The sequence below is a fragment of the Coregonus clupeaformis genome, chromosome 26 (assembly GCF_020615455.1).
Source record: "Coregonus clupeaformis isolate EN_2021a chromosome 26, ASM2061545v1, whole genome shotgun sequence".
NCBI lineage: Eukaryota > Metazoa > Chordata > Actinopteri > Salmoniformes > Salmonidae > Coregonus > Coregonus clupeaformis.
Window position 1 is genome coordinate 45,678,973 of NC_059217.1, and position 15,000 is coordinate 45,693,972.

The window sequence follows — 15,000 nt, forward strand, 5'->3', positions numbered from 1 at the left end:
GAGACAGCTAATGGAGATCGCTAACACACAGAGACAGCTAATGGAGATCGCTAACACACAGAGACAGCTAATGGAGATCGCTAACACACAGAGACAGCTAATGGAGATCTCTAACACAGAGAGGCAGCTAATGGAGATCACTAACACACAGAGACAGCTAATGGAGATCGCTAACACACAGAGAAATCTAATGCAGATCTCTAACACACAGAGGCAGCTAATGGAGATCGCTAACACACAGAGGCAGCTAATGGAGATCGCTAACACACAGAGGCAGCTAATGGAGATCGCTAACACACAGAGACAGCTAATGGAGATCGCTAACACACAGAGGCAGCTAATGGAGATCTCTAACACACAGAGGCAGCTAATGGAGATCTCTAACACACAGAGGCAGCTAATGGAGATCTCTAACACACAGAGGCAGCTAATGGAGATCGCTAACACACAGAGACAGCTAATGGAGATCGCTAACACACAGAGACAGCTAATGGAGATCTCTAACACACAGAGGCAGCTAATGGAGATCGCTAACACACAGAGACAGCTAATGGAGATCGCTAACACACAGAGACAGCTAATGGAGATCTCTAACACAGAGAGGCAGCTAATGGAGATCTCTAACACAGAGAGGCAGCTAATGGAGATCGCTAACACACAGAGGCAGCTAATGGAGATCTCTAACACACAATTAAGTGATAATGCCCACAAAGCCTGTGTTTGCAACACCCGTGCCCAAATCTCCTCCAAATACCGGCTTTGAGGGCATTATCACTTTTATACAACGGGTTACCAACATATTCAAATAATGATTTACATATTTTCATTACAAGCGTTATTGTTAAGAATTTATTCATACTATTTCATCCTTCCACAAGATATAGTCCCGACACAAATCTAGGGTTGCTACCCAAGCCGGCTGGTCGTTCTATCGGTTCAGTCTTTTTGTTCTGTATTTATGGACGTGACCCAGTCGTTCGTTCTAGATGTTCCATTGCCATACTGGCTGGCAACGTTCATATCCCTTGCTTGCTTGCTAGCTAGCCAACTACAGCTAACTTACAGTCACGTCAAAAAGTGCAGCCAGAATAACAACAGTAGCTGCATTTGCATTTGTTTAAGCTGTTTTCTAGTGACATTTATTTGGATACATACATAAGAATGAGCTAATGAGGCGTGATTTCGCCTGGTGTAGAAAATGTGCTCTCTCGTCAGGGCACTGTTGTTCAGAGGAGCTAGCCAACAACACAGCTAACACAATCACTTCAAACACTGAAGCTGGAAAGACTGCAAACTGGCTGCACTTTGTTTTGTTTGACCTTTTTTCAATGGCCATTTCTTTGTACAGTGCATTCGGAAAGTATTCAGACCCCTTCCCTTTTCCACATTTCGTTACATTACAGCCTTATTCTAAAATTGATGAAATTATTTCCGTTTGAAAAAACAGTTTTTGCTTTGACATTATGGGGTATTGTGTGTAGATTGAGGGGTAAAAAAAAACGATTTAATCAATTTTAGAATAAGGCTGTAACGTAACAAAATGTGGAAAAAGTCAAGGGGTCTGAATACTTTCCGAATGCACTGTATATATCCATAAAAAAAACAGATTCATGATTTTGACTGGCTGAGAAACTCTGCCTGCCTGTCTGCCTGTCTGCCTGTCTGCCTGTCTGCCTGTCTGTCTGTCTGTCTGTCTGTCTGTCTGTCTGTCTGTCTGTCTGGCTGCCTGCCTGTCTGTCTGTCTGCCTGTCTGTCTGTCTGTCTGTCTGTCTGTCTGTCTGTCTGTCTGTTTGTCTGTCTGTCTGTCTGGCTGCCTGTCTGTCTGTCTGTCTGTCTGTCTGTCTGTCTGTCTGTCTGTCTGTCTGACTGTCTGTCTGTCTCGTCCCGACTCCCGACACATTCATTACTATGGGACAGCTGGAGATCGAAACAATGTTTCAAATGTTGGAGAGACAGACAGCAAGGTTTATACAAATCTCCACTGTTGAAAACTAAATGCTTTTCATAGTGGAGATCAAGTTTATAAATTGCCTGGCTGGGCTGATGAGACAGTGGATTGCGCATTCAGATGGAACGGAGTAAATAGACATTTTAACGTCATAGATTTAGCCGGTGGTAACTTGTGGAATAGACACTGGCTGGAATGCGGTTTTAACCAATCAGCATTCAGGATTAGACCCACCCATTGTATAAAGATAGCTAATGCTCAGTAATGCATGTTAAGATCTCTAACACACCGAGACAGCTAGATCTCTAGATCTCTAACACACATAGACAGCTAATGTTCATCCAGGCCCACTGGAGTTATCACAGCTCTCATGCTATCTCTCTCTCTCTCTCTCTCTCTCTCTCTCTCTCTTCTACACTGTCTCTCTATCGCTCTCTCTCTTCTCTCTCACTCTACTCCACTTTCTCTATTTCCTCTCTCTTTCTCTCTCTCTCTACTCCACTGTCTATCTCTCTCTCTCTCTCTCTCTCTCTCTCTCTCTCTCTCTCTCTCTCTCTCTCTCTCTCTCTCTCTCTCTCTCTCTCTCTCTCTCTCTCTCTCTCTCTCTCTCTCTCTCTCTCTCTCTCTCTCTCTCTCTCTCTCTCTCTCTGTCTCTCTCAACTTCTGTTCTCCACTGTCTCTCTATGGTTTATTCATACAGTAGCACCACATCCTTCATCCGTACCCAGCACTACAGCTGAGTCACAACCCAGGGAGAAAGAAGAAGCTTGGGGAGAATGTTCTAGCTTATGTTCTAAGCTAGAACATTGAAACATAAAGAATATACAAAGTAATGAAGAAGAAGAAGGTCTGAGAGCTTACCTTGCTTCCATTGCTGTAAAGCTGTCCAAGCAAGACCCAATATCACAGGTAGACAGGCAGGTAGACAGGCAGGTAGACAGACAGGTAGACAGGCAGACAGGCAGGTAGACAGGCAGGTAGACAGACAGGTAGACAGGCAGACAGGCAGGTAGACAGACAGGCAGGTAGACAGGCAGACAGGCAGGTAGACAGGCAGGTAGACAGGTAGACAGGCAGACAGGCAGGTAGACAGACAGGTAGACAGACAGGCAGGCAGACAGGCAGGTAGACAGGCAGACAGGCAGGTAGACAGACAGGCAGGCAGGTAGACAGGCAGACAGGCAGGTAGACAGACAGACAGGTAGACAGGCAGACAGGCAGGTAGACAGACAGGCAGGTAGACAGGCAGACAGGCAGGTAGACAGGCAGACAGGCAGGTAGACAGGCAGACAGGCAGGTAGACAGGCAGACAGGCAGGTAGACAGACAGACAGGTAGACAGGCAGGCAGGCAGGTATAAAGGCAGGTAGACAGGTAGACAGGCAGACATGCAGGTAGACAGACAGACAGGTAGACAGGCAGGTAGACAGGCAGACAGGTAGACAGGCAGGTAGACAGGCAGGTAGACAGGCAGGCAGACAGGCAGGTAGACAGGCAGACAGGTAGACAGGCAGGTAGACAGGCAGGCAGACAGGTAGACAGACAGGCAGGTAGACAGGCAGGCAGGTAGATAGACAGGTAGACAGGCAGGTAGACAGGCAGGAGAGTGTAGAGGAAATGCACAAGGCAGTGGGAAAAGGAAAGAAAGAGATGAAGGATTGATTAGAGAACAGTAGGATGAGTGCTAGTACTAAATATAGCCTAAAGGAACTAGCTTTCTGCTGGTTGCAGTTTGTTCTACAGTTTCCTGAGTGTTAGTTTAGCCAAACGCCCTGGATAATAATACATTATGAATACATTCTAGATGAGATACTGAATCTCACAAACAACTCAGATGACCGTGACGAACTTAGCTTAATTTAAGGACCACTTACAATTTCAAATCCATAAACTGTGTCCTGTGAATGACTCTTTCTACAAAATACATGGTTGGAAATACAGTACATGAAGACTAACAAATCATTGAATGATGCAATAATACATGCAGAGAAGTACATGCATTCTTGAACATGATTTATGGTGTGCTGGTCCATCTTTCTCTCTATGGAGTCTTACCTTATCGACACGCTCAAGAAAGCCAGGCTAGAATATTAGTCTGAGAATAATACAGTACATTATTATCTTACCTTATCAACACACTCGTCGAAGAAGGCCAGACTGGCGTCTTTATCGCTGACGAAGGAACACTCCTCGATGAACCGGATAAACATCTGGGTCTTGATCATCTGGGAGTAGAACTTCTGGTGGGAACGATCCCGGCTCTTCAAGAACCCTGCGGAACATTAGAACCATATGAGAACCATATTAGAGCCATATAAGAACCCATATGAGAAGCAAATGACAACCATACCATATCTGTCAGTCAGAAACGTATTCCAGCGTCCTCCTGCCAGCTGGACATCATTACCAGTGGGTGTGTGTAGGTTACCTGCCCCTCCCCTGTGAAGCATGGCTTACTGTAGCCTACTGACCACCTGCCCCTCCCCTGTGAAGCATGGCTTACTGTAGCCTACTGACCACCTGCCCCTCCCCTGTGAAGCATGGCTTACTGTAGCCTACTGACCACCTGCCCCTCCCCTGTGAAGCATGGCTTACTGTAGCCTACTGACCACCTGCCCCTCCCCTGTGAAGCATGGCTTACTGTAGCCTACTGACCACCTGCCCCTCCCCTGTGAAGCATGGCTTACTGTAGCCTACTGACCACCTGCCCCTCCCCTGTGAAGCATGGCTTACTGTAGCCTACTGACCACCTGCCCCTCCCCTGTGAAGCATGGCTTACTGTAGCCTACTGACCACCTGCCCCTCCCCTGTGAAGCATGGCTTACTGTAGCCTACTGACCACCTGCCCCTCCCCTGTGAAGCATGGCTTACTGTAGCCTACTGACCACCTGCCCCTCCCCTGTGAAGCATGGCTTACTATAGCCTACTGACCACCTGCCCCTCCCCTGTGAAGCATGGCTTACTGTAGCCTACTGACCACCTGCCCCTCCCCCTGTGAAGCATGGCTTACTGTAGCCTACTGACCACCTGCCCCTCCCCTGTGAAGCATGGCTTACTGTAGCCTACTGACCACCTGCCCCTCCCCTGTGAAGCATGGCTTACTGTAGCCTACTGACCACCTGCCCCTCCCCGTGAAGCATGGCTTACTGTAGCCTACTGACCACCTGCCCCTCCCCTGTGAAGCATGGCTTACTGTAGCCTACTGACCACCTGCCCCTCCCCTGTGAAGCATGGCTTACTGTAGCCTACTGACCACCTGCCCCTCCCCTGTGAAGCATGGCTTACTGTAGCCTACTGACCACCTGCCCCTCCCCTGTGAAGCATGGCTTACTATAGCCTACTGACCACCTGCCCCTCCCCTGTGAAGCATGGCTTACTGTAGCCTACTGACCACCTGCCCCTCCCCTGTGAAGCATGGCTTACTGTAGCCTACTGACCACCTGCCCCTCCCCTGTGAAGCATGGCTTACTGTAGCCTACTGACCACCTGCCCCTCCCCTGTGAAGCATGGCTTACTGTAGCCTACTGACCACCTGCCCCTCCCCTGTGAAGCATGGCTTACTGTAGCCTACTGACCACCTGCCCCTCCCCTGTGAAGCATGGCTTACTGTAGCCTACTGACCACCTGCCCCTCCCCTGTGAAGCATGGCTTACTGTAGCCTACTGACCACCTGCCCCTCCCCTGTGAAGCATGGCTTACTGTAGCCTACTGACCACCTGCCCCTCCCCTGTGAAGCATGGCTTACTGTAGCTTACTGACCATGTTACAAGCATCATTCAGAAATTAGACAAGAATGGCTTGACTTTTTCAATGCTAGTTAAGGATACTATGGTTATGACGTTTCACATCGGGTTTATTAACTACAAATAGCTGCTGTCGAGGACACCTTCATCGCTGGGACTCCCTGTGTCTGTGACGGCGGTTCTAACTCCAACTACGCTGACTCCAGCAGCGGCTTCGTCGTTGAGTTCGGCTCCTTTCCCTCTCTCTGGATCTGACGGGGCTCTGCCTGCTGTGGGAGGACTGGACCTATCGCCGGGAGCAGCGGGCGTACGCTATCCTGCTTCTCGTGGGCCCGTGAAAGGCTCAACGAACTGTGTGAGGGTTGGGAATGGGCGGATTTCTCAATTCCCTTCTCCGGCCGTTACATTGGGCAGTTCAATGGTGAGAAATGTCTCAGTCCCTGGAGCAAAAACTCTGTGCTATCCAGGAGCACGAGTACAGGACATCAATAAGCTGCTCCCAAACATTTTAAACCAGCATCAGGAAATTGAGTCTATCATAGTTAATGTGGGATTCAATGACATTATGAAGGGCAGCTCAGAACAGCTGAAGATGGATTTTGTAGAACTGATTGGGTCACTACTTGACACCAACAAACGCCCCATAATATCTGGCCCTCTGCCCTCCCTAAATCGTGGCATTGAACGGTTCAGCAGACTTTTAGCCCTCCATAACTGGCTACGAGACTATTGCAGCTCTGTGGGTGTAACATTTATTGACAATTTTGATATCTTCTGGAAACAAAGCTCAATTGTTCCGGGATTCTTCCGATAGCATTCAGGAATACACCACATCAGTCACTAGCTTCATCAATAAGTACATTGATGACGTCGTCCCCACATTAACCGTACGTACATACCCCAACCAGAAGCCATGGATTACAGGCAACATCTGCACTGAGCTAAAGGGTAGAGCTGCCGCTTTCAAGGAGCGGGACTCTAACCCGGACGCTTATAAGTAATCTCACTATGCCCTCCGACGAACCATCAAACAGGCAAAGAGTCAATACAGGACTAAGATTGAATCGTACTACACCGGCTCTGACGCTCGTCGGATGTGGCAGGGCTTGAAAACTGTTACAGACTACAAAGGGAAGCACAGCCGCGAGCTGCCCAGTGACACAAGCCTACCAGACGAGCTAAATCAATGCTATGCTCGCTCCGAGGCAGGCAACACTGAAGCAAGCATGAGAGCATCAGCTGTTCCGGATGACTATGTGATCACGCTCTCCGTAGCCGATGTGAGTAAGACTTTTAAGTAGGTCAACATTCACAAGGCCGCAGGGCCAGACGGATTACCAGGACGTGTACTCCGAGCATGTGCTGACCAACTGGCAAGTGTCTTCACTGACATTTTCAACATGTTCCTGACTGAGTCTGTAATACCAACATGTTTCAAGCAGACCACCATAGTCCCTGTGCCCAAGGACACTAAGATAACCTGCCTAAATGACTACCGACCCATAGCACTCACATCTGTAGCCATGAAATGCTTTGAAAGGCTGGTCATGGCTCACATCAACGCCATTATCCCAGAAACCCTAGACCCACTCCAATTTGCATACCGCCCCAACAGATCCACACATGATGCAATCTCTGTTGCACTCCACACTGCCCCTTTCCCACCTGGACAAGAGGAACACCTACATGAGAATGTTATTCATTGACTACAGCTCAGCATTCAACACCATAGTGCCCTCAAAGCTCATCACTAAGCTAAGGACCCTGGGACTAAACACAGACTAAATGATTGTGGACTACAGGAAATAAAAGAGGACTGAGCATGCCCCCATTCTCATCGACGGGGCTGTAGTGGAACAGGTTGAGAGCTTCAAGTTCCTTGGTGTCCACATCACCAACAAACTATCATGGTCCAAACACACCAAGACAGTGGTGAAGAGGGCACGACAAAGCCTATTCCCCCTCAGGAGACTGAAAAGATTTGGCATGGGTCCTCAGATCCTCATAAAGTTCTACAGCTGCACCATCGAGAGCATCCTGACTGGTTGCATCACCAGAGCGCCAAGTCTAGGTCCAAAAGGCTTCTTAACAGCTTCTACCCCCAAGCCATAAGATTCCTGAACAGCTAATCATGGATACCCGGACTATTTGCACTGCCCCCGCACCCCAGCCCATCCCCCTCTTTTACGCTGCTGCTACTCTGTTTATTATTTATGCATAGTCTTCAATTATCGTAGATTTATCGGTGGTGACAGTGTTTCCTAGCCTCAGTGCAATGGGTAGCTGGGAGGAGGTGCTCTTATTCTCCATGGACTTTACAGGATCCCAAAACTTTTTGGAGTTAGTGCTACAGGATGCAAATTTCTGTTTGAAAAAGCTAGCCTTTGCTTTTCTAACTGATTGTGTATATTGGTTCCTGACTTCCCTGAACAGGTGCATATCGCGGGGGCTGTTCGATGCTAATGCAGTATGCCACAGGATGTTTTTGTGCTGGTCAAGGGCAGTCAAGTCTGGGGTGAACCAGGGGCTATATCTGTTCTTAGTTCTGAATTTTTTGAAAGGGGCATGCTTATTTAAGATGGAGAGGAACGCACTTTTGAAGAACATCCAGGCATCCTCTACTGACGGAATGAGGTCAATATCCATCCAGGATACCCAGGCCAGGTCAATTAGAAAGGCCTGCTCGCTGAAGTGTTTTAGGGAGCGTTTGACAGTGATGAGGGGTGGTCGTTTGACCGCGGACCCATTACGGACGCAGGCAATGAGGCAGTGATTGGTGAGATCCTGGTTGAAGACAGCGGAGGTGTATTTAGAGGGTCAATTAGTCAGGATGATATCTATGAGGGTGCCCATGTTTACAGATTTAGGGTTGTACCTGGTAGGTTCCTTTATAATTTGTGTGAGATTGAGGGCATCTAGTTTAGATTGTAGGACGACCGGGGTGTTAAACATATCCCAGTTTCGGTCACCAAGCAGTACGAACTCTATGGATAGATGGGGAGCAAGCAATTCACATATGGTGTCCAGGGCACAACTGGGGGCTGAGGGGGGTCTGTAGCAAGCGGCAACAGTGAGAGACTTATTTCTGGAAAGGTGGATATTTAGAAGTAGAAGCTCAAACTGTTTGGGCACAGACCTGGATAGTACGATAGAGCTCTGCAGTAGATTGCAACTCCGCCCCCTTTGGCAGTTATATCTAGATGGAAAATGTTGTAGTTCGGGATGGAAATTTCTGAATTTTTGGTGGCCTTCCTGTTATGATGAGTTTCTGGTATGAAGAAGTTCAGGATGTAAGAGAGAGTAGTCGACACTCAGCTGGAAGTTTGATTTACATTTATTTCAGTACTGGATCATATAATGAACGAACGAACGTGCTGAATTCCTCATCAACTTATATAATCCAACTTTTATCTATTGCTGCCACTCACTTCCTCTCCCTGTCTCACCCTAGCCAGTCCATTCCAAGAAAAAGATAGCATCACTGGAGGTACCGATTGAGCCGGTCTCCGCGTGTATGGGGGGTGGAACAAAGGAACTATTTGAGGCAGTTTGAGAGGGACTTAGGCATATTGACATGGGAGAGAGGCATAACGCAATCACAGGTGTTATTCGAGAGGGCTAAGACAACAACTGGTAATGGCGATGAAAGTTTGGGCTGAGGCTAAACAGATAAACAGGATGGGGTACAGTGTAAAGGAACAGTCCAGCAGGCATTAGCTGTGTAGCTGAGTGATCCTAAGGTCCAGTGAACAGCACTAAGTAAGTCCGGGAGCAGATCGTAGGCTGCTAAAGCACAGGTGAGCAGGGGCCGGGGCTAGCAGATGGATCTTCATGGTCGTCACAACGGGAAGCCTGTTGAAACCACATCAGACGATTACGTCGGCAGACCAGTCGTGATGGATCGGTGTGGCTCCGTGTCGACACTAGGAGGTCCCATCCGGTTGACAGAGAGGTAGATAGCCAGGAGATGGGCCTGGCTCGAGGCTAGCTCAAGGCTAACTGGTACGTCGGGACAGTGGTGATTAGCCAACAACAGCCATTCGGTTTCAGCTAGCTAGTTGCGATGGTCCGGTGTTAAGGTCCAGTGATGCTCTGAGTCGATAGCACGCTGTGCAGACTGGCCGATAATTGTCCAGGCCAGTGGTGAAGACCGCTAACAGTGGCTAATAGCAAGTAGCTAGTTAGCTGGCTAGCTGGCTAGTTTCAGCCGTAGGTTCTTGATAAAAATAAATAAATAATAGAATCCGTTCCACATTGGGTGAGGCGGGTTGCAGGAAAGTATATTTACTTAAAAGACCTTGTGTATATACAGTTGAAGTCGGATGTTTACATACACCTTAGCCAAATACATTTAAACTCAGTTTTTTCACAATTCCTGACATTTAATCCAAGTAAAAATTCAATTTCTTATGTCAGTTAGGATCACCATTTTATTTTAAGAATGTGAAATGTCTGAATAATTGTAGAGAGAATTATTTATATCAGCTTATTTCTTTCATCACATTCCCAGTGGGTCAGAAGTTTACATACACTCAATTAGTATTTGGTAGCATTGCCTTTAAATTGTTTAACTTGGGTCAAATGTTTCGGGTAGCCTTCCACAAGCTTCCCACAATAAGTTGGGTGAATTTTGGCCCATTCCTCCTGACAGAGCTGGTGTAACTCAGTCAGGTTTGTAGGCCTCCTTGCTCGCACACGCTTTTTCAGTTCTGCCCACAAATGTTCTACAGGATCGATGTCAGGGCTTTGTGATGGCCACTCCAATACCTTGACTTTGTTGTCCTTAAGCCATTTTGCCACAACTTTGGAAGTATGCTTGGGGTCATTGTCCATTTGGAAGACCCTTTTGCGACCAAGCTTTAACTTCCTGACTGATGTCTTGAGATGTTGCTTCAATTTATCCACATAATTTTCCTTCCTCATGATGCCATCTATTTTGTGAAGTGCACCAGTCCCTCCTGCAGCAAAGCACCCCCACAGCATGATGCTGGCCCCCCTGTGCTTCACGGTTGGAATGGTGTTCTTCGGCTTGCAAGGACACCCTTTTTCCTCCAAACATAACGATGGTCATTATGGCCAAACAGTTATATTTTTGTTTCATCAGACCAGAGGACATTTCTCCAAAAAGTACGATCTTTGTCCCCATGTGCAGTTGCAAACCGTAGTCTGGCTTTTTTATGGCGGTTTTGGAGCAGTGGCTTCTTCCTTGCTGAGTGGCCTTTCAGGTTATGTCGATATAGGGCTCGTTATACTGTGGATATAGATATTTTTGTACCTGTTTCCTCCAGCATCTTCACAAGGTCCTTTGCTGTTGTTCTGGGATTGATTTGCACTTTTCGCACCAAAGTACGTTCATCTCTAGGAGACAGAACGCGTCTCCTTCCTGAGCGGTACGACGGCTGCGTGGTCCCATGGTGTTTATACTTGCGTCCTATTGTTTGTACAGATGAATGTGGTACCTTCAGGCGTTTGGAAATTGCTCCCAAGGATGAACCAGACTTGTGGAGGTCTACAATTTTTTTTCTGAGGTCTTGGCTGATTTATTTTGATTTTCCCATGATGTCAAGCAGAGAGGCACTGAGTTTGAAGGTAGGCCTTGAAATACATCCACAGGTACACCTCCAATTGACTCAAATGATGTCAATTAGCCTATCAGAAGCTTCTAAAGCCATGACATCATTTTCTGGAATTTTCCAAGCTGTTTAAAGGCACAGTCAACTTAGTGTATGTAAACTTCTGACCCACTGGAATTGTGATACAGTGAATTATAAGTGAAATAATCTGTCTGTAAACAATTGTTGGAAAAATTACTTGTGTCATGCACAAAGTAGATGTCCTAACCGACTTGCCAAAACTATAGTTTGTTAACAAGAAATGTGTGGAGTGGTTGAAAAACGAGTTTTAATGACTCCGACCTAAGTGTATGTAAACTTCCGACTTCAACAGTAGCCTCCCTACTGTTATTTAATTTTACTGCTGCTCTTTAATCTTTTTATCTATTTTTTACTTAAGATTTTTGTTTGTTTGTTTGTTTTTTTAAACTGCATTGTTGGTTAAGGGCTGTAAGTAAGCATTTCACTGTAATGTCTACACCTGTTGTATTCGGCGCATCTGGCAAATAACATTTGATTTTATTTGATTTTATTCAACAAGCACAAATGACTGATGATTGGCTGAGAGAAATTGATGATAAAAAGATTGTGGGGGCTGTTTTGTTAGACCAGTGCGGCTTTTGACATTATCGATCATAGTCTGTTGCTGGAAAAACCTATGTGTTATGGCTTTACACCCCCTGCTATATTGTGTATAAAGAGTTACCTGTCTAACAGAACACAGAGGGTGTTCTTTAATGGAAGCCTCTCCAACATAATCCAGGTAGAATCAGGAATTCCCCAGGGCAGCTGTCTAGGCCCCTTACTTTTTTCAATCTTTACTAACATGCCACTGGCTTTGAGTAAAGCCAGTGTATCTATGTATGCGGATGACTGAACACTATACACGTCAGCTAGTACAGCGACTGAAATGACTGCAACACTTAACAAAGAGCTGCAGTTAGTTTCAGAATGGGTGGCAAGGAATAAGTTAGTCCTAAATATTTCTAAAACTAAAAGCATTGAATTTGGGACTAATCATTCAGTAAACCCTAAACCTCATCTAAATCTTGTAATTAATAATGTGGAAATTGAGTAAGTTGAGGTGACTAAACTGCTTGGCGTAACCCTGGATTGTAAACTGTCATGGTCAATACATATTGATACAACAGTAGCTAAAATGGGGAGAAGTCTGTCCATAACAAAGAGCTGCTCAGCCTTCTTAACAGCATTATCAACAAGGCAGGTCCTACAGGCCCTAGTTTTGTCGCACTTGGACTACTGTTCAGTCGTGTGGTCAGGTGCCACAAAGAGGGACAATTGACTCAGAACAGGGCAGCACGGCTGGCCCTTGGATGTACACAGAGAGCTAACATTAATAATATACATGTCAATCTCTCCTGGCTCACTACTTGTCTTTGTGAGAGGTATTCATATGTTAATGCGCCGAGCTGTCTGTTTGAACTACTGTCACACAGCTCAGACACCCATCCATACCCCACAAGACGTGCCACCAGAGGTCTCTTCACAGTCCCCAAGTCCAGAACAGACTATGGAAGGTGCACAGTACTACATAGAGCCATGACTACATGGAACTCTATTCCACATCAGGTAACTGATGCAAGCAGTACAATTAGATTTTAAAGAACAGATCAAAATACACCTTATGGAACAGCGGAGACTGTGAAGAGACACAAACACAGGCACAGACACATGCATACACACACACAATAACATACGCACTATACACACACACGTACACATGGATTTTGTGTTGTAGATATGTGGTAGTAGAGTAGTGGCCTGATGGCACAGACTTAATGTGTTGTGAAATATGTTGTGAATGTATTGTAATGTTGTATAACTGCCTTAATGTTGCTGGACCCCAGGAAGAGTAGCTGCTGCCTTGGCAACAACTAATGGGGTTCCTTAATAAATCCCAGGAAGAGTAGCTGCTGCCTTGGCAAGAACTAATGGGGATCCATAATAAACCCCAGGAAGAGTAGCTGCTGCCTTGGCAGGAACTAATGGGGATCCATAATAAACCCCAGGAAGAGTAGCTGCTGCCTTGGCAGGAACTAATGGGGATCCATAATAAACCCCAGGAAGAGTAGCTGATGCCTTGGCAGGAACTAATGGGGATCCATAATAAACCCCAGGAAGAGTAGCTGATGCCTTGGCAGGAACTAATGGGGATCCATAATAAACCCCAGGAAGAGTAGCTGCTGCCTTGGCAGGAACTAATGGGGATCCATAATAAACCCCAGGAAGAGTAGCTGATGCCTTGGCAGGAACTAATGGGGATCCATAATAAACCCCAGGAAGAGTAGCTGCTGCCTTGGCAGGAACTAATGGGGATCCATAATAAACCCCAGGAAGAGTAGCTGCTGCCTTGGCAGGAACTAATGGGGATCCATAATAAACCCCAGGAAGAGTAGCTGCTGCCTTGGCAGGAACTAATGGGGCTCCATAATAAATACAAATACAAATATTAACCATATGAGAACCATATGACAACCATATTAGAACATATTAGAACATATGATAACCCTATTAGAACCATATTAGAACATATGATAACCATATTAAAATCACATTAGAGCCATATAATAACCATCAGTGGAGGCTGCTGAGGGGAAAACGGCTCATAATAACGGAATGGCATCAAACACCATGGAAACCATGGAAACCATGTGCTTGATGTACTTGATACCATTCCACTGACTCCGCTCCAGCCGTTACCACGAGCCCGTCCTCCCCAATTAAGGAGCCACCAACCTCCTGTGATAAGCACATTAGAACCCTATTAGAACCCTATTAGAACCCTATTAGAACCATATTAGAACCCTATTAGAACCCTATTAGAAACATATTAGAACCCTATTAGAACCATAAACTATACAGTAGAACTTCTAGTGGTAACTGTCCCGGCGCTTCAAGAACCCAGCAGAACATTAAAACCATATGAGAACCATAACCGTCTACTTGCAGTGAAGCCGCTCAACATCTACATCACATTAGTCATCTAACAGACTCCCATCCAGAGCGACACACAGAAGCAACCAGGGTCAACGCCCTGCACAAGGGCACGTCGACAGATCTCCCACAAGGTCAAAAACGGGGACCCGAACCAGCGACCCATCAGCCAAGGGCCCAAGCTCCCAATCGCCAGGCCACCAGCCCTCCAAGATCCGCCCCCCCCACAGTTCCCCAAGAGCTGCCCCTAAACCATCCGAGAACCCGCCTCCCACAGTCCCCCCAGAAAAATTTAATAATTCCATTCTCCACCCACAAGCCCCCCACCCCCAAGCCCTCGTATATCTGAAATCTACTTCAACTGTACTCCAAGTGTGGCTGGATATTCTCCAACGGGGCCTGGAGGAGGTAGGAATGGTAAGAAACACAATCAGAGGTAAACACACGGCCTGTACTAACCTTGCAAGTCGAACAGCGAGCTTGCGTCCGTGGTCCTTTCGGAGGGGGCTTGTGTGATGGGGAGGAGGTAAGAGCGGTACCCTTTCAGTATGGCCGCCATGAACCTAAGGAAGGCTTCCTGGATCTCCATCTCCAGAGTTTGGAGGCTCTTCCCTCCGCTCGCCGGGTCACTCGCTGTGGGCTCCATCTGAGCGTCCTCACCGCTGACTTGGCCACCTGGACAACACCAAAGAGAAACAGGTGTTTACCAACTAACCTCAGACACAAGCCCCTAAGATGTTGGA

The 15,000-nt window shown here is 46.8% G+C and overlaps 1 protein-coding gene across 1 annotated transcript in view; it reads right to left on the reverse strand.

Annotated features, from left to right (window-relative positions):
• Window positions 1-15,000, reverse strand: part of dennd4a (DENN/MADD domain containing 4A) — a 127,592-nt gene that overhangs the window by 69,158 nt on the left and 43,434 nt on the right. Inside the window, exons 13-15 of the mRNA XM_041849977.2 lie at window positions 14,717-14,932; window positions 4,074-4,219; window positions 2,810-2,830 (exon numbers count right to left, since the gene is read on the reverse strand). Coding sequence (XP_041705911.2) covers window positions 2,810-2,830; window positions 4,074-4,219; window positions 14,717-14,932 — 383 coding nt within the window. The remainder of the gene's footprint in view (window positions 1-2,809; window positions 2,831-4,073; window positions 4,220-14,716; window positions 14,933-15,000) is intronic.